At 42.1% G+C, this 17,819-nt stretch overlaps 2 protein-coding genes and 1 long non-coding RNA gene across 3 annotated transcripts; 1 reads left to right on the top strand and 2 right to left on the bottom strand.

Annotated features, from left to right (window-relative positions):
* Positions 1-3,180: 3,180 nt before the first annotated feature.
* LOC118429951 (fucolectin-6-like) lies at positions 3,181-9,735 on the top strand. The gene is made up of 6 exons (XM_035840598.1): positions 3,181-3,291; positions 4,504-4,681; positions 4,978-5,061; positions 7,281-7,542; positions 8,156-8,328; positions 9,128-9,735. The coding sequence occupies exons 1-6, from the start codon at positions 3,205-3,207 to the stop codon at positions 9,157-9,159; spliced, it is 816 nt and encodes a 271-aa protein (XP_035696491.1). The 5' UTR covers positions 3,181-3,204; the 3' UTR covers positions 9,160-9,735.
* On the bottom strand, positions 9,521-13,029 carry LOC118429955. The gene is made up of 3 exons (XM_035840605.1): positions 12,873-13,029; positions 12,453-12,559; positions 9,521-10,896 (listed from the first exon to the last, which is right to left on the bottom strand). The coding sequence occupies exons 1-3, from the start codon at positions 12,914-12,916 to the stop codon at positions 10,655-10,657; spliced, it is 393 nt and encodes a 130-aa protein (XP_035696498.1). The 5' UTR covers positions 12,917-13,029; the 3' UTR covers positions 9,521-10,654.
* A 630-nt stretch (positions 13,030-13,659) lies between these two features.
* Positions 13,660-17,721, bottom strand: LOC118429962. The gene is made up of 3 exons (XR_004832813.1): positions 17,567-17,721; positions 14,147-14,299; positions 13,660-13,772 (listed from the first exon to the last, which is right to left on the bottom strand). It is a non-coding gene; the product is annotated as an uncharacterized LOC118429962 (long non-coding RNA).
* Positions 17,722-17,819: the final 98 nt, after the last annotated feature.

Consider the following 17,819-nt stretch of genomic DNA (forward strand, 5'->3'; position numbering starts at 1 on the left):
AGGGAGTTTTCCGTGGAAGGGAGCGAGTTTGCCGAAACTACGTATCCCTTCCTCGGCAAAATTCCCTTTCTCGGCATAGAGAACCTAGCCAACGTTAAAAATCGCGAACCAGCGCCCACTACCCCATAAAATAAAAGCTAGCACCGCTCGAAAGTCTGCGACGGAGGCTACGCTCGTGTCCTGATAGAGGTGAAACTTGTTAGTATGAACGTCGGGTAGGCGCGTGGCATGTCAGAGGTAACACACATGTACATTCGTTCAATTCATAACTGTTCTTCCGTTAGGACTGGATGCTCTGTGATTTTCAAGGATCACCATGATCAATAGACTAATTTCCATTCAACAATACTTGAATTGATATGCTGCATCATATTACAAAGTTCCCTAAAACCTACAGATGGGTTTTATAATCAATAAATAATCTGGAACCAACATGGACGTGAAAGAAATGCATTGCTAGATTTATAATCTAACGTTTAGCAACCTCTTTAATACTGGCGTTTAAGCATTCGAGAAACGGAGAAATCACTCTAGACTCGAGAGAAAGATTGAATAATTTCTAGATGATGCAAATGATAACTCATCGACTTAGTGGGGGGGGGGGGCGGTGTAAGAGATTTGTCTAGACTTTTATCGTATCCCAAACAAGACAGTCGCAGGTGCGGGTAACAATCAGAGAAGCTTGTTTGTTTGATATATGTGCCAGTGACGCACATGGCAAAGCCAACGTTGACTTTGGTGTTTAATGGAACATCAAGCTAAGTAATATTACACAAAGGTTACTATTTGAAGTGTTCTGGCACATTTCCTTCTAGCTCAAGCGTTTCCGTTTGTTTGCCTGAGTTCGTGTAACTTGGATTGACAGTTGGGGGAACAGAGATCAGCATTTAAAACATAACATTCAAAGGTCACCTCCGGTTTTCAGATATTTTTATCTGCTTACATCTCCGTGGGGCCGTCATATGTTTTTGGAGATTTGTATGTGTTTTTACCTATTCTTTCTATGGGAAAAGGAGCTTTATTGCAGTTCCAGAGCATACTGCTGGGGGGGGGGGGGGGGGGCATACAACCGCCACCATGAAATCAAGACCATAGCACGTCCAGGTAGGTCAAAAGATAATAAAAAATCAGAAATTCTACTAGTGCTGCAGTACCAAGGTCGCATACCAGGAGGCCCAAAGTCGACCTTGACCTTTGTCTTTCCAACTCCTATCCACATACCAAATATCATTGTAGTCCATCCAGAGATTGACTTATGATGACTACAAAAACCCAGAAACATAAACACACAGACACACACAAAAAAACTATATCTCCATTTTTCCTGGAGATAATCACTGTTCATTCTGTACCTGCTTTCAAAGCATTGACCAAACCACAATCGCCAACTCACTGCACGGATGTCCTTGTGTCAGCTTATTCAATTGTGAATCTTTATGAACACACCACGATAGCACTGGTCACTTGTGACCCTGGAGACCTAGAGTATGATATTAACAGGGCTCCACTGCAAAGCTGCAGGGCTCCACTGCAAAGCAGTGCAATAGCACTGAGCTGGACAACCCTGGGTAAAGATGACAGAAACAAATAAACATGATCTGCATACACTAGTACTTTTTTGGTCCAAGTCATGAAGCCGCCATTTTGAAAACTTGACTTATGACGTCAGTCTTGGTGTCAATGTCAACCATTCCATTCGAAGTTCTAGGTTGTGTGGCTATAAATGTGCTCTGTTATAAAGAATACCCCAAGCCTCGAAGGGAAATTGTCAATAAAATTGAGGTGAACGGTCACCACAAGAATTAGAAGAGACGCCGACAAATGTCAAATTTTGTCAGAATTATGGCTCGTCATAATGTAGCCACATTTCACGCCTTTATTAACGTGCATTGCGGGATACAGCATCACGTTGCCTGGTACTGGTGATTGGCAATTGGCTTTTAGTTACAGCAAATGCAGTTTGTACTTAAATGCACGGTGAAACCCACGTTTGGTGCTTGACATTGTCTCTCTTACCAGATGGACAAGAGCCAGAGAGTTGATTGAAATTTGAAAACAAACGTCCTTGGAACCTTTAAGCGTGGGGAAATTACGTGAGCGACAGATATCGCCATCCGAACTGGCGTAAACAGCCTTTTCTCTCGATGATATAATCTAGCAACATATCACAAATATCATCAGGGACTGAAATGGAATGACTAAAGGAACTAGAAAGGCCTGTTACCTTATTTTGTCAAGCTGCTTGCACACAGTGCTACATCATTAGCACCCCCCCCCCCCCACACACACACATATTATTGTGGGGTGCTGTGTGAGAGTAAGAAAAAGGGCCACCCTACATCTGCTTGGTTTCTGTCCGCCACACATCTTCTTGGTTTTCGACAGTGGTTCTGGGCTCTGATTGGTTCCTGGCAGAACAAGAAAAACACAAAAGCAAAAGCAATTATGCGTCGCTGGCGTGGCACTGCGGGGTTAGAAAGAATTACTCAACGAATTTTAGAGATTAATAACGAATTTTCTTACGTACTGTGTATTTTGTTGTCTTCTAAGTCATACTTTTACGTATTACGCAATATCTAAATTATAAAAAAAATCGTCGACAATAATACAACTGTGCCGCAGTGAACGAACCCCGCAGTGCCGCACCGGTGCGCCAAGTGCAGTGAGATACCATTTACTTGTTGCCTGATGAAGATATAATTGAGTTAACTTAAGAGTCGCCGTCGGTGGGCCTGAGATCACGCCAACGTTTAATTACGTGACAGAGCAGAGGGAAGGCGCACTCACCTATAAAGACGGAGTACACGTTTGCACAGGTAAGCCAAACATGGGACAAGATATCCCAACTCTGTTGCGTGCTTTTGAAGACTATTTGTTGATATACACTTGATTTAGTCCTATACTTATTTGTCATCTTATGTCTTTCGATACACGTAGTTTTGTGTATTTTCTTAGGTATCTGGTAGTATCTCTTCCATTCAGGCTATTAGTGATTAGTGTTTGGGAGACTATATCACATATTCTGTGTACTAGTACTCCAAGCCTGCTAGCATGAGGTTAAAACACGAAAATAGTTCAAGAAAGAAGAGCGCTTAATACATAATCAATATTAAGGAAAGAATGCAGAATGTACAATGTTGTATCATTTTTACACATGCAAATTAAATAGAAACTTTTTTCCAGTTTTTCCCCACCGCCGGAATCATGGCGAGCCAGTTGGTTGTTTGGGCGGGACTGTTTCTGTCCTGTGCAGTGTCCATGGTATCAACTGCCCCTGCAGAAACAGTGATGGTAAGTCGTTACATCAAGAACTCACATCTTATAATGATAAGACCACTTGCATGGTTACGGCACGTATACGTTTCATTGCCGACGAAAATATGTAATAGCTTCACGACAGTAAGACGTAAAACGGCCGCCGCTGATTTTACATGTAAACACTGACTAGGGGAATATCCAAATTTTACAGTGTAAAAGAGTGGGTGGAGAAGGAAGTGCACACCTCTCCTTCACCTTAAAAACCCAAGTGAAGGCCAGCTAGACAGACGGGTGGCCTTAAACCCACCCTGTCTGCCTACCATTGTCTTCCGAGACAGATGGATGCCAAAACAAAGTGCTCATATTTCTAACGTACATAGAAAACTAATTTGGACCCGCTAGTATGGTTACCCGCATCTAATAGAAGTAATTAAAGGAAGACCATGGAAGACAATTTGTAGTCGTGGCAACGAGGTGTTGTTTCAAACAAGCACACCGTTATGAAATAACATAGAGTGAGAACTAGGTCGATCTTCTAAAATTCTATTATCCTCACACGAAAGAAAGTCAATCTGCGTTTCGCTGCAATCGTGATTGGTAACAATGTCAAGTGATAAGGAGTTCGTTAACTTCAAGAACACACATTTTGATCTCAAAGGAGGGCGTAACTTTAGCTTATCTTATCGCCTTTACACTAAACTAGACATCAAAGGCATTAACTAGAACTACATGTATTCCGCATTTTTTGTCAGAAATGGCATGTCTGATACATTTTTATATACCATAGTAAGCTAGGTAGCATACACTCATATACCCTTCTTTCCATGTTTTATACATTTAGACAAGTTGCAATGGACGTGTGCTTTTATCTACTCAAAGAAGATATGGCCAGTGTGGCCCGGGCGGTGTAGATGTTTCGTCCGTTTAAAACGCCGATCGATCTATTTTTGCATGTACTGCAAACAACAAGAATACAAAAATGCTTCTTTGGTCCAAATTTTACACAATACTGACACGAAACTAGGATACCCTCCCACTTCCTCCTGCTTTAATATAATTGGGCCACCGCCACAAATAAGTAGGGTAAATAGAGAAAAGCAAACACTTTTAGAATGTTCTGCACTTACCAGTCGTGCTATACCACAAATCCCAACGACACTACAGATGCGTTTTATCTGTTTTATAGCACCGACAAGTTTGACACTAACAAAAATTCAATGTCCGTATTTCACTAAAACACTGTAGAAAGACTTGAAGAAGTTCTGCGAAGCCGGAGATGAAGTCGACCAAGACTTAGCCCAGTTTGCCCATGACTGTCAGATGGCACAGAAGCACAACAGTGAACTGAAGACGAAAATCAAAGCACTGGAAAAACAGCAGAATAATTTGGTCTTTAATAATGAGGCTCTGGAGCAAATTCAAGGTACCATTATTATGATACTATTTTACTGAAACGATAAACACACCTCATATATATGACGACGTTGGTCTGTGGTTCCTAATTTGTTCATAGATATAACTTATCGGCGGACTACCTGTACATGTATCTTTGCAAGTAAAAACAGCTTACTGTCGGCGTTAACAAAAGTTAACTAGAGCTCAACGTATTACGAGTTACAAGTCACTTCCTAACTCTTTGTGATGGATTGTGTAGGATAGGCAAGTGTATGATACGCAATCTGAAGTAATCGATGCTAACAATACCAACCTCGTTCCTAGATACCTGTCTTAAGACTGACGACATGAAAGAAGTATTGGATATAGTGAGGGATCTGAAGAAGAAGATTGAGCGGATGGAAGGCGGTATGAAATAATTCATATGGTTTCCTGTGACTGCGTACAACAACATATTTATATTTCAGCCATACCATAGGTATGGTGAAATATATTGTATTCGTAATGTTTCTTTCTTTCTTTCTTTCTTTCTTTCTTTCTTTCTCCTGTCAAATCTTCAGAACACGGTATCTCCGTTGTTCCTCAACCGAATGACTTGAAATTTGGCACAAGGGTAGAGTGGGCCAATACCCTCGGACGTTTTTTTTCATTTTTTCCATATCTGTCTCTTAAATGATTTTATTAAGGTTTTTTGGTCATCTTAAGACCAAAACTGCATATTTGGGCCCCCTGTACCCTGGTATTATAACCGAATTAGCTGAAATTTGGCACAGATGTGCCTTGATAAGTCCCCCATATAGATTCAATATCAGTTTTGGTGTACAGTATAACGAAATGCTTATTTTTGCGATTTTTTGGTCATTTTTTTACCAAAAATGGACACTTTTGGCTCCTGTACCTTGGTTTTAGAACCAGATGACCTGAAATTTAGTATAGGAGTGCCCTAGACATATGCGCACATGGATTCAATAACACTTGAGGTATACAGTACAACAAAATGCTTAATTTTGCGATTATTTGGCCATTTTACGACCAAAAAGTACACTTTTGGCTCTTGTGCTCTGGTTTTAAAACCAAATGACCCAAATTTTGGTAAAAGGGCGCACTAGACATTTATTCAAATGACACATGTATAATTTTTGTCATAGACTACGTCAAAATGATATATTTGGGGATTGTTTTGTCATTTTCCAATAGCCAGAGGGGTCAATGACCTTAAGGTCGTTGACCCCCAGCTGCAGATTGCACCTACTGGCATATATGTCTATCTATTCAATCTAATTAGATAGGTAACCAATCACTTAGCCTGAATCTATATCCTAAAGAGGGGGGGTGGCAGCCAATCAGCGAGCCCGGTGTTATCTGGAAGAGTCCATTCTTACACGGAGGGGTTCATTTTTTTAAATTCATCATTGGACTGGTGAAGTCTTTCAGTGGATGTATTTTTGGACAGGTCTATTTTGCAAATTTACAGAATGTGTGCTGGAAGAGTCTATTCTCGCACGGAGGGGGGATTTTTCAAAATTCATATTTTGGACTTTGGTGACTTCTAGTTTGTCAAAGTCTTTCAGTAGGGTTATTTTTGGACTGGTCTAATTTGCAATTTTACATGGGTGTTCTGGAAGAGTCCATTCTTACATAGAGGGGGCTTTTTTAAAAATCCATTTTTTGGACTTCAGTGATTATGTCAAAGTCCTATTTTAGCGGATGTATTTTTGGACTACTCTACTTTACATGGAAGAGTCCATTTTTTGCACACGGAAGGGGGATTTTTTCAAATTCAGTTTTGAACGGGTGATGATTCAAAATTCAATTTCTAGTGGAAGTGTTTTTAGACTGGTCTATTATACCTTTTCATGCACTGGGACCTTTTTTGCTAAATTCAATTTTGGATTTGGTTTCTTATTCAAAAGGCCAAGGTTTCAGTGGGAGTATTTCTGGACTGGTCTATTGTGCAAATTCACATAGGGTGCACTGGAGTCCATTCTTGAACGGGGGAATTTTGTAAGATTCATTTTTGGGTTAAACCGTCATTAGTAAAAGTGATTTTTCAAATGGGTGATTTTGAAATAGCCTATTGTTGCATGGGGAGGGAGATGGCTGAAATATGCTGTATTTGCTCTCAAGCAAATGTCGGCCTTTCTAGTTTTATTATCATTCACATACAGAGAAAGTAAAGACACAGTGCTGACACATTCAAGTCAGCAAAGTTAGCACCACCATTAAACATATAGACACAAGCATGAACTAAACTCTAGATCTGCAGTTAAAAAAAAAACGCTGGGCCCCAACGGACACCACTTACTCTCTAGAGCTGTCTATGATTTAAAAAAATCATGAACATGGCATGTCAAGAACTCGAGATACCGAAATCGCAAGTCCGCGGTAGTACCATAACAAGCAGCTAGACGGCCAAATACTCTACCTAATCATTTCATGGCCTCATTAACATCACAGTATATATCAATACAATCCACCCAGTCCTTCTAGAGTTGTGCGGTCAATCCACAAACCTTCTTGGTTCAGTATAAAGTCACGGTTTGAGACGACAAGAGGCATTCTTGTAAAAGACAGAGCATAGTTTATTGTGCTGGTGTAATCGTATGTCTTCTGCTTTCCGTTCCTAGAACAAAACTTAGCAAGGTACAAGCCAACTGAACAGTCTAGTACGGCGTACAACGGTTTCTCGGACCGAGCCGTCGATGGGATCACCCACGGGCACTACTACACCGGCCGATCGTGCACCCACACAGAGGGAAACCAGCAAGACCCCTGGTGGTACGTAGACCTGCAAACCCCGTATCCCATCGGCTTGGTGAGGATCTACAACCGCCAGGAGTGCTGCTCAGAAAGAATCAACCCCTTCATTGTCTTGGTCGGTGAAGGCAGGTCAGATATTTTCTTTGCTGCTTTTTCTTCTTGGTTGATCATGCTTTGCGAATAGATTTATCAGATTGGCAAGTCAACTTGCATAGCTCATTGAAAATTTCACGGACTTGAGGCAATATAATCAGAGTTGGGTAATGTTAATAAGGTGCCGTAACGCCACCATGCGACAAATTGACAGAGTGCTACACTTTTTGCTCGTTAAAGGCTTGCAAGATAAAGCATGCATGTCACAATGCTTATAAAATACAGTCAGACGGTTTTTGCCAACAAGTGCATGTCCGCCAAAGTTAAGAACTTCGCACCCCGAGTTTCCTATGCTTCTAGAATACGTAAATTCAGACTTGAATAGGGCAGCTCGAGTACGTATTTTATGTGTTTACAATGGCTCATTTACCCCTGGTATTAAAAGCCACACAGACCCCCTTTCGTCCAGCCGACAGTTATAACTTATACGGTTTGTGCTGTTAACGTTATATTAACAAGTGTCATATTAAAGGCTACGCCGTGACACCGGCTTTTCGATGCTTTTAAAATACGTACTTCAGAGACTTAGTGCAGCCAGCCAATCCATGATAAGTGGTTACAATTGTTTATTTACCCCTGACATCACAAGGCATGCAGCCCCCCTTTCGTCCAGCCGACAGTGTGGGGGTGAGTGGGGTAGTGACTTCACAGACAAGGGCGTCTTCTCCATCGACTGTGGCGGGATCTGGGGCCGGTATGTCGGGGTTAGCCTGCCTGGAGCACAGCGAACCCTCACGCTGTGTGAAGTCCAGGTGTTTGCAGGTAAGGGTTGTAAAGGTGGTATCTCACTGCACTTGGGGCACCGGTGTGGCACTGCGGGGTTCGAAACATTACTCAATGAATTTCAGAGATAGGGCCACACCAATTTAATTTATTGGTTCACGGATTCGCTCGCTCCTATTTTTTGGAAAAAAAAATAAAAATAAAAATTACCACTCAGCAAATTTTCACCATTAATGAAACCATTCACCAACTTTCTGGTGTAGCAAACATAAAAACTGACACTACTTTTGTAATTTGCAATGAACAGGTGCTGTTACTGTACAGTAATAGTGTTTTTGTACTTTTTTCAAGCTGAAAACTTTTTATTCTTTATGTTTTGGATTAGCCCTTACCTTTACCCCAACCATTTTACAATTTTTATTTTTATTTCTATATCGCCCTCTCGCTCCATATTTTTTATGAAAAAATCCGTGAACCAAGAAATTAAATTGGTGTGGCCTAAAGAACAAATTTTCTTAAGTGTATTTTGTTGTCATCTATACTTTTACGTATTACGCACTATCTGAATTATAAAATAGATAGAGATACCACCTTGATACAGGGAGAATGCTTTCTGGCTGAAATATGTAATTTTTTGTAAACTCCATTATTTTAAATCCATTCTCTTCATCTTCCATAGTACATCTCCATATACGAATAGTGATGAATTTTGTTATGAATTAATTACAAAAGCTTGTGTTTCATGTAATTTGTAATACAGCAAAAAACATTTATGACTATTTTCTCTTTAGCTCAATAGTTTTTCACAAATCTAACAGAACTTTTGTTTCTTCAACAGCCAAGAATCCAGAGAAGATTAAGACAGGATAACTGTCTCATCAAAAATGAGCAGCTTGTTTGCTGATGCTGATTCAGGCTGCCAAATTGCATGAAGCCTTTTTAGTGAAGGCTATTTTAGTACTTGAGTTTTATCTTGTTGCTATATAGTTTTAGCTTTGAAGTTTATCTGCCACATGATGGACTAATAAGTTTTATATACTGATATCACTTAATAAGCATCTTTTTAGACAACCAGACAAATGGTGGACGTAAAAATTGATATAAAGCAGGAAAAATGACAATTAATAATTAATTATCAACCAAACTTTCATGACTGTGACACATACTAACATAGTACATGTACTAGAACATTGTATACAGATAGTAATAAGAACATGGCCAATGATGATTCAGTGAAATTATTTTGTTTTATTCTAAATCAACATTGTTCATCTACACAACTAGAGCACTCATAAACATCTTAGTTTCATAAAAATTAGTTTATTACAATATAGTAAATTTGACTCCAACAAGTTACAGCCATAACATACGGCTCTTGCATGTTAATGTACATCAGTTATCAGAAATATCACCCGTAAGCCCCTCATCATGTATTTTAACATAAAAGGGTTATCATAAAATAATAAAAAGCTCATTAAGGAGTGATCACAATGATATATCATGTATCACACTTAAATGGTATAATATGTACTATTTCACTAGATTGTAAGACCACAAACACCACTGTCAGAGGTATGGAAAAATGACTGCCATAAAGAATAAAAAGGTGTAATATACACTATACATTTTTGTCCACAGATGTTTAATTAAAGCTGAAAAATAAACCTCCTTTTAGTTTTATGTGGAAGTAATTTGATATAGGTAATCTGTCACCCATATAAATATCACATTATTCTAGTGCAGTGATTGTGCATGTGCATACTTATTTCAAAAGCATTGATGATATCTATATGATCATAAGCTTCTACTGTACTAACCAATGTGGTCTATATCTGAGCAGAAGACCTCCTTGAAGCTTTATTTGCATGAATTTACTCTGTGTCATCAATGATATGCTGGTACTTGTTTTAAAATACATCATTAGTACATGTTGTAATAAACCATTTTTGAATAGAAGATCTTTCAATGTCCTACAAACTTGTAATGAGAAAACTAACATCTACTTTGAAATACTGTGTGCATAATTGTTTTGAAAGCTAAATGTCTTGAAGTTCTTTTTCCAATACAAGTTGTTCCTAAAGCATGAAAACAACCAATCAACAAGACTGATCATTAGGCTAATCAATTGTTCTACAGCCAACCTTAGATGTGTGTGTGTGTCGAAGTGTAATTATTTACATCTATGTACAAAAAAGGAACAGTGTTAAGAATGTTACTTTGTCTGCTGTTTATAGCACCAAGTGGCAGGCTAATGTATTAAACACCACATACATGTTTGTGTGTGAAAATGTCTGTTTACCAGTCACCATTCTACGTGAACAAGTTACACCAAAACGAAAACATGATCTATCATACATGTGTCCCTTTACTCAATTTCCACATTTTCCTTGTCGGAGAAGAGTTCGTACTTGGATGTTAGCCTGATCGGGCGCTGTACGGTTTTGGTCAGCCCCAGCCGCGCCATCTGCTTCTGTTGCACGAGAACGCGTGGGTTCTCGTCGTTCCTGGTTGTCAGGGGCGACCGCGGCAGGTTCCCAGTAGCGGTGAACAGGACCTTCCTGTTGTTGGGATGGATTTTAACCGGCTTTTCTGCTGGCTTTACAGGTTCTGAAATGAGAAGGAATAGAAACATCAGTCATGATAAGGGGTGAGTGCTGGTTAGCCTCCATTGCAGACTCTGATCTTGAAAATGGGGCAAAACTACCTTCCATTGCAAACTCCCTTTCTCAGCAAACTCTCTTTCCCAGCATAAGAGAACTTAGCCAACGTTGACCACCCTCACACTCAGGGTTGACAATCGCGGCAAAGCCTAACAATATCACCCCTGACAACTCAGCCACAGAATTCGGTTATTAGGGGCGTGGCTTCTAACCAACTGTCAGCCCATCGGAGAGATGGCTTTTTGTTGTCGAAAGCTCGGAAAGGCGGCATAAAAGGCGACTCATTAATATTCAGGAGCAAGATAACAGTACCGGCATAACGTTTCACAGTACTCTCAGCGTCCAGATGTCTTTATTTAGATACCAAATTTAACAGTTGTCGGTTCTGTGGGTATAGGTAACCACGGCATCAACGTATACCGACCTAGCATATGAATAAAAAAAACATTACAGTCACGCAAAGATAAACAGATCTTTGTGCACGCCGTGCCGTACCATGCGTACGCTGTTTGTTCAAAACTTGCAATCCGGTCATTGATTGGCCTGCGACAAATCAGGCAAGCTCATTAATATTCATAAGCAAGGCGCCCCTAATAACCGAATTCTGTGGCTGAGTTGTCAGGGGTGATATCGTTAGGCTTTGCCGCGATTGTCAACCCTGAGTGTGAGGGTGACGTTGACAAGCACGAACCAGTGTCCTGTTTGGAGCCTGCAACGGAGGCTAGGTACCTGTACAGAAAACTCAGGTACAGCCCCGTACAGGTATGATCCAGAGGATCAGGATCAAATGACTGTCAACTCTCCTCTACTTCACTCATTATTTTCTTGGGCCATTAAACCCCAAGACATGTGAATGCCTGCCAGTAAATTCTGCTCATTTTCAAGTTGAATAAGAGGAGTTTTGAGACGACTTTGGTCCCCTTTGGGTAGAAGAATGTTGTGATAGGGTATCTTGCCCAGCGGTGAATATTACTGGTAAACTTACTTTACCCATTAGAATAAGACTACTACATAGAAATATGGAATCATATGGACAAGAAGCACAATGGCACTCAGCCACTCACAAATAAAACTAAGCAAATCAGTTCAAAAAGCACACTCCTTTGTTAGTACCGTAGCATGGTGCAAATGCAATTCAAGCCACACATAGGTGAACTGTTGCCCTTAGATTTGAATATTTCACATCGTCATGCTCATGGTAAATTACAGTCAACATTCCTGGCTTCTGAAACTTCAAAAATGCCAACTACACCTCAATCAGAAACAGTGTCAGATGTTACTGGTGGTGCAGAATGCTTGCAGCTTTGCTTCAAGTACAAGATGAAAGCTCAGTGGTATTACTAGTAGCAGAATAAAAGATTAAAGTACTGTTACGGTGGTGTGAGTTATTTCAAGCTGATGCCAGGCCACTCCAACTCCAAGGGTAGCTGCCACAAAGGAAAGACTTACTGAACATGCCATGATTACCCCACCCCCACTTCTGCTTGGAGGTTATTTTCCGACCTTTGGCCTTTAGAAGCCTGGTGTCCTCCTGTGTGGTGCAGCCGTCTGTCAGATTGTCCATCATGTCACACAGCTCACGCTCATACTGTGGGGTCTGCCGGGATCCTCTGCACAGGACAAAGGGTACATATTGGAACATGGTGTTTCACAAAGACTTACATTTAGTAAGTCCACAAGAATGTTTTCTCAGACTTTAGCATTTGCTATTGAAACTCTGTAGTACTACATACAGTAGCAATACAATGGAAACTGTGATGGTACATGGAGTCATGAATTTGCGATGGAGACGTCACCTAAAAAAAAAAAAACTTTGATAACACTTCAACAATACCTACACTGCTGGTGCTACTGTAACATCTTTCCTTACAGCTACTTCACAAGCAGCAATGAAGATTTTGTGTGTCACTCATAAGATCCTACCTGCCACTCCCCCGACCGGGCGGGGTCACCTGGATGTCTGGCATCTGGGGCGAGGCATCGGGGTCATCGTCAAGGAGACGGCAGACAGAGGAAGTGCTGAGGTCAAGGGATAGTTCAGAGTCATAGCACCACGGCTCTGGGAGGGCGATAGAAATTAGTCCATGAAAAATACAGTATAAAATTAATGTACTTTCTTCTAATGCTACCATGTGCAATAATGTGCAAAGCAAATTTTCCTCAAAAATGAGGAACTTCTTTAGCCTGGGAACCATCTGGATAGTAGTTCGCTCTTATGTTCACTTCTGCTACCCTTCTCATCAAGACTTGCACTCGTATGCAAACCTTTTGGTGATGTCAGTTAATGAGCGAATTAAGGAATGGGTTCTGTCTGGTTGTAGAGCACTCGTTTGATGACAACAGGCATTCCATGAGTGGACGTAGGGCGTTTAAATTTGAGTGTTGAAGCGCCTGTTCGAGCAAGCGCTTGAACCCATTCCTTTATTCACTGATGCGTAGGGACTAGGCGTGGGTACCGGTACACCGTACCGGTACAAACCCGATTTTTCTTATTGGATTGGTCCAAAAAAACTGGACTGTCCGGACCTCTTCCAAAATTCGGACGATTCCAAATGTTAGACTTAGAGATGTCAAGGTTCCCAGATGAGAAAGCAGAGAAGGGACTGTATATTGTGTATGATCAAAGTCAGAGCGAGAAGCAACTGTATAAAGTGTATAATAATCGGTGGAGCGAGCTACTATCCCGGATGGTAACCAGGCTAGAACCTCTTTAGGTGGGAAAGACATACCTCTGTACTCTTCGTCAGATCCCTTTATTGGTGTCCGGTCAACTTCTCTTGTGGGTGAACGTGGGTCTACAAAAATTGCTGTTGGCTTTTCAACCTTGTGGGGGAAGAAAAAAAGCAATAGAAATTGAGATGCTCCATCATCCATAGATATAGGTAGACTAGGTACATTTGTAATGTTGATTTTTCTAGCACATAAACTCCAGGCAAATTGCAACTGGCACATGACACTGCTTCTAGCTGATCATGTTCTTAAGGCCACCTAAGCAATATTAGCCCGAGTCAGGGTTGTAGAACTTCAATTATCAAAGTTTAATTTTTGGGGCACTTTTCTAAGTAATAAGATGAAGTAACTACATATGTAGTGCAACTTAGATATCAATTTCGTACAGACTGCCCTATCTAGTTTCTTTCCACTTTTAATGCTCTAATATTGCTTAGGTCGCCTTTAACTTGTTTAAGTACTAGTACCTGAATAGGTGTTCTGTCGATGCCAGATGTTGGTGACCTGGGGTCAAACTGGAGAACTTTGCGTTGTTCAGGGGGTGTACTACTGGTGGAGTCATCCAGACTGGCCCAGCTCTTACTCTCAAAGGCACCCATGTCTATTCTTCAAAATGTGCTCTGTTGGAGGAAAAGAAATCATTACAAATGCGAGCGGGTTGGTGCTGGGAATCGAGGAGAGCCTCGAAGCGGCTTTGGAGAGACGCTACTTGACGCTCGTGGGAGCGCTGCATCTCTCGCATTTCCTGGCGGTGGGAGGCCAGGATGGCCTGTATGTCCGTCTCCGCTGGGACGGGAGAGGGATCGCTGACCTGGCGGATATGAGTAGGAGGTGGTGGGGAGGGGTGTTGTGACGGTGTGTGTGATTTAGCAAGGTCCTCGAAAAACTGAAGGGTCATGCTAGCTTCGTGCAGGGTTTGGGGCGTAGAACGCTTTACCTCCCATGCCATTTGTTTGTCTTGAATTTTGCCTACGAACTCCCGCAGTCCCTAAAGATCCCTAGTGTTCTGATCGGCCTGGGGGTGAACTTTGGCGATTAGCCGGCGGATTCTGACCTCCAGAGACTGCGGCGTTTCACCCGGGTTGCGAGACAACGTGAAAAGTTCAGATTCAAAATGAGTGGGGTCGTTGGGTCTACTATACATTTCCCTCAGGAAGTCAAGGGCGAGGTCGCAGGGTCCGTTCTTGATGGACGCCGCGGCCGTGTTGAAGGTCTGAAGGGCCCCACCCGATAGGTGACGAATGAGTACAGTTTTGCTCAGGGGGTCGTCCCACTCGCCATAGGACCTGTCAGCGTTGAACTGAATTTCAAACTCTTCCCAAGTTATGTCGGAGACACCGTCAAACCTGCACATCAGTTTAGGGATAAACCTAGGGCGAGTGGTACGGGGGGCGTCTTCAAACTGCCCTGAGACTGGTGAGGGGGGGAATAGGTCCCGGGGAGTCGACGTTAAGGAGGGCCTGTTGTGTGAAGCCGGTGTGCGCTGGGGAGCGGGCCGGGGGGTCGCGGCTGCTCCGGTAGCGAGCGGGGTCCCCCGAGCACGGCCCCGGCCCCTGCCTCGGCCGCGTCCGTTGCCATGGAGACCAAAATTGAGTTGGACCACTTGGTCATCAGGTAACGTGTTGTCGTGTGCAGTGGCCATGTTACGGAGGCAAGGGGCGAGAACAGACGAGGGTAGATATGCAGATTTGGATAGAAGAGTGGGAAAATGTGCTGAGTTTACAAGTTTGATTGGAGTGTCGAGTCAAAACAAGGGACGGCAGGCCACACAGGGCGCCAAGGAAAAATTTATATCAGAAAGAGAGATGACACGAAAAAACGGCAATAACAAGGCTTTCTCTACAGCAGTGCAATTTAGAAGACAAAAGGCGTCTGCCAAACAATGAACAAATGCGACACGAAAAATTTGCAGTAACAGTGCTTTGTCGGCAGAGCGGGCCTAATTAGACCCTGGCTGTGACAATAGGTGCGATGACTAGAGACAAGGTGTAAAAAACTTACAAAGCGGGACGGCGCCAGGGAGAACTTGTGAATAACCGAAAATAAATTTACGCAAAAGTGTCAAGTCGCACGATGAAAAGCCACGTTCAGACTTGTTAAAACTGACCGGCGCCAGTGGAGAGACGGCCGCCCAGATCAAAAGAAAACCTAATTGAGGCGTGAAATGGCCAAATAACCATGAACAAAAAGTCGAGTTTCCTTTGGGAGATATTTGGAAGCAAACCCAGCGAAAGTTACTTTATAACGAAGGAAGTTTATAACGAATGGCTAGATTTAACGTTGGGAAACAAATGGACACTTTGCCGAGTGGAATCGAAACTTTTTGGGTCAATTTGGGCTGGGAATTTGAAATCAGGTAATGTGATAGGCCACAACGTGGAGAATCGGAAGTTTTAGATGCAAGAGCCAAATATTTTTTGAAGGAAATTGTATCAGATATCGGCGTTTTACGATGCACTTGGACTCTGGAGTTAGGACGTGAATTTGACGGATAAAATTCGCACCAGGACGGTCAGGGAGCTTTGCAAAACGTGGCCAAGACGATTAGACAATTTTCGTGCGCTTCATTCAAAAGTACCGGAGTATCAACGTGAACTTTAACAGAGCGGTAGAATGGATTTCAACAATTTGGCGGAGAACCGGATCGATTGTACAACAGAAGTTTGGTGCAACAACACACGTGTTTTGGGGGGATGTGACACACAAGAACAAAGGAAAGTTTTACTGTGCGTCACCCTAGCGCAAAACGGAACGCGACTTATACTTCAAACTCAAGGTACGAAGTTTACAAAAACCGAGTCGTAGTATTTTGATCACAGAGCAAAACTGTATCCACTAGTGGGGACCATGTAACATTTGGTCTTAGTGGTAGGATTTGGGCATTTACCTATACGTCAAGGTGACGCATCTATGCTATGCACTCTCACCAATATAGCCAAGGACCAGGGTTCAGTGTACAGTTTGATGTGATCTTTATTACTACGACCGATGGTACACAGTTTAAGCAAGTGAACGGAGGTAATGATAAAGACTGGCTTAATACAAATAATACAAGATAAGATACCTGGACAGATGCGGGTGGATGATATTAACTAACCGGTTACGTAACTACGGCGGCGGAAGATGCGGTTGTCCTTGTCCCTGAGTCTGCTTCTCGTCTAACTAGCGCGTACCGCGTCTTATATTACATCATGGAGGCGGAGCTTACGCGAGCGCTGCGGGGCGTGGCCTAGTTGACGTCAGGGCGCGCCCATGATCACGTGCTCTCACCACGTGACCCCTGGGCCGCCCAACGTAATAACAGACTTGCTACATGGCACTCATGTCACTCAACATTTCAAGGCAGATCAAATCATCTGCGCATGCGTATATCACCGCGTCGGTACACAGTTTAATTTTAACGTTAAACGATCAAGCAAAATAGAAGATTTCGCGCGTTCTTGGTCTAAGCTTTTCCCGGGTGTACGATCATCGTAACTGATTAGCTTTTGGGTTACAGATCTAGGTAACACAAACCTTACAAAAAGCTGTTAGGGGTGAACGGAAAGGGGTGCATATGTGGAAAGGGTTATGGGGGTTACCGATACGAAAAATATGCACGATATTCTGATTGAACAGTGTATCGCCAGCTACTCAGGGCTATGCTGGAAGGGTACGGGATTTATCAGGGGCTGTGATAATATCAGCAAGTCAAACTGGAAGTCTGTTTATATGCAAAGATCGCTTGTGAACATACGAGCTACTAAAAAATTTTAACCCAGTTTTCCTGCACATGAATGAATGCCCAAACAAGGTCCCGATCGATCGACTATCTCTCTCTAAACTGTCCACAGCAAGTTGCATTTAATCTGTTGGGTAAAAGAAAATATAAACTCTATCAAACTCACCTAGGATATCGCAGTAAATACACGTTTTGCCTGCTTTGTTGTACAAAACACAATGGACGTTGACGATGTTGTATGAAAACAATTTTTTAAAGTTACCGCCTCCGCCAATCACGGACCGGTACCTGGGCGTTTCCATACAATAACCTGATTGGCTTATCTGTACATCACATGATCAGTACCGTCCAATAGAAGATCTCGTAACAGCCATAACAATTTCTGTGCTAGAAACCACGCGAGATATCTCGAGACTAAG

The sequence above is a fragment of the Branchiostoma floridae genome, chromosome 14 (genome assembly GCF_000003815.2).
Source record: "Branchiostoma floridae strain S238N-H82 chromosome 14, Bfl_VNyyK, whole genome shotgun sequence".
In the NCBI taxonomy this organism is placed as follows: domain Eukaryota; kingdom Metazoa; phylum Chordata; class Leptocardii; order Amphioxiformes; family Branchiostomatidae; genus Branchiostoma; species Branchiostoma floridae.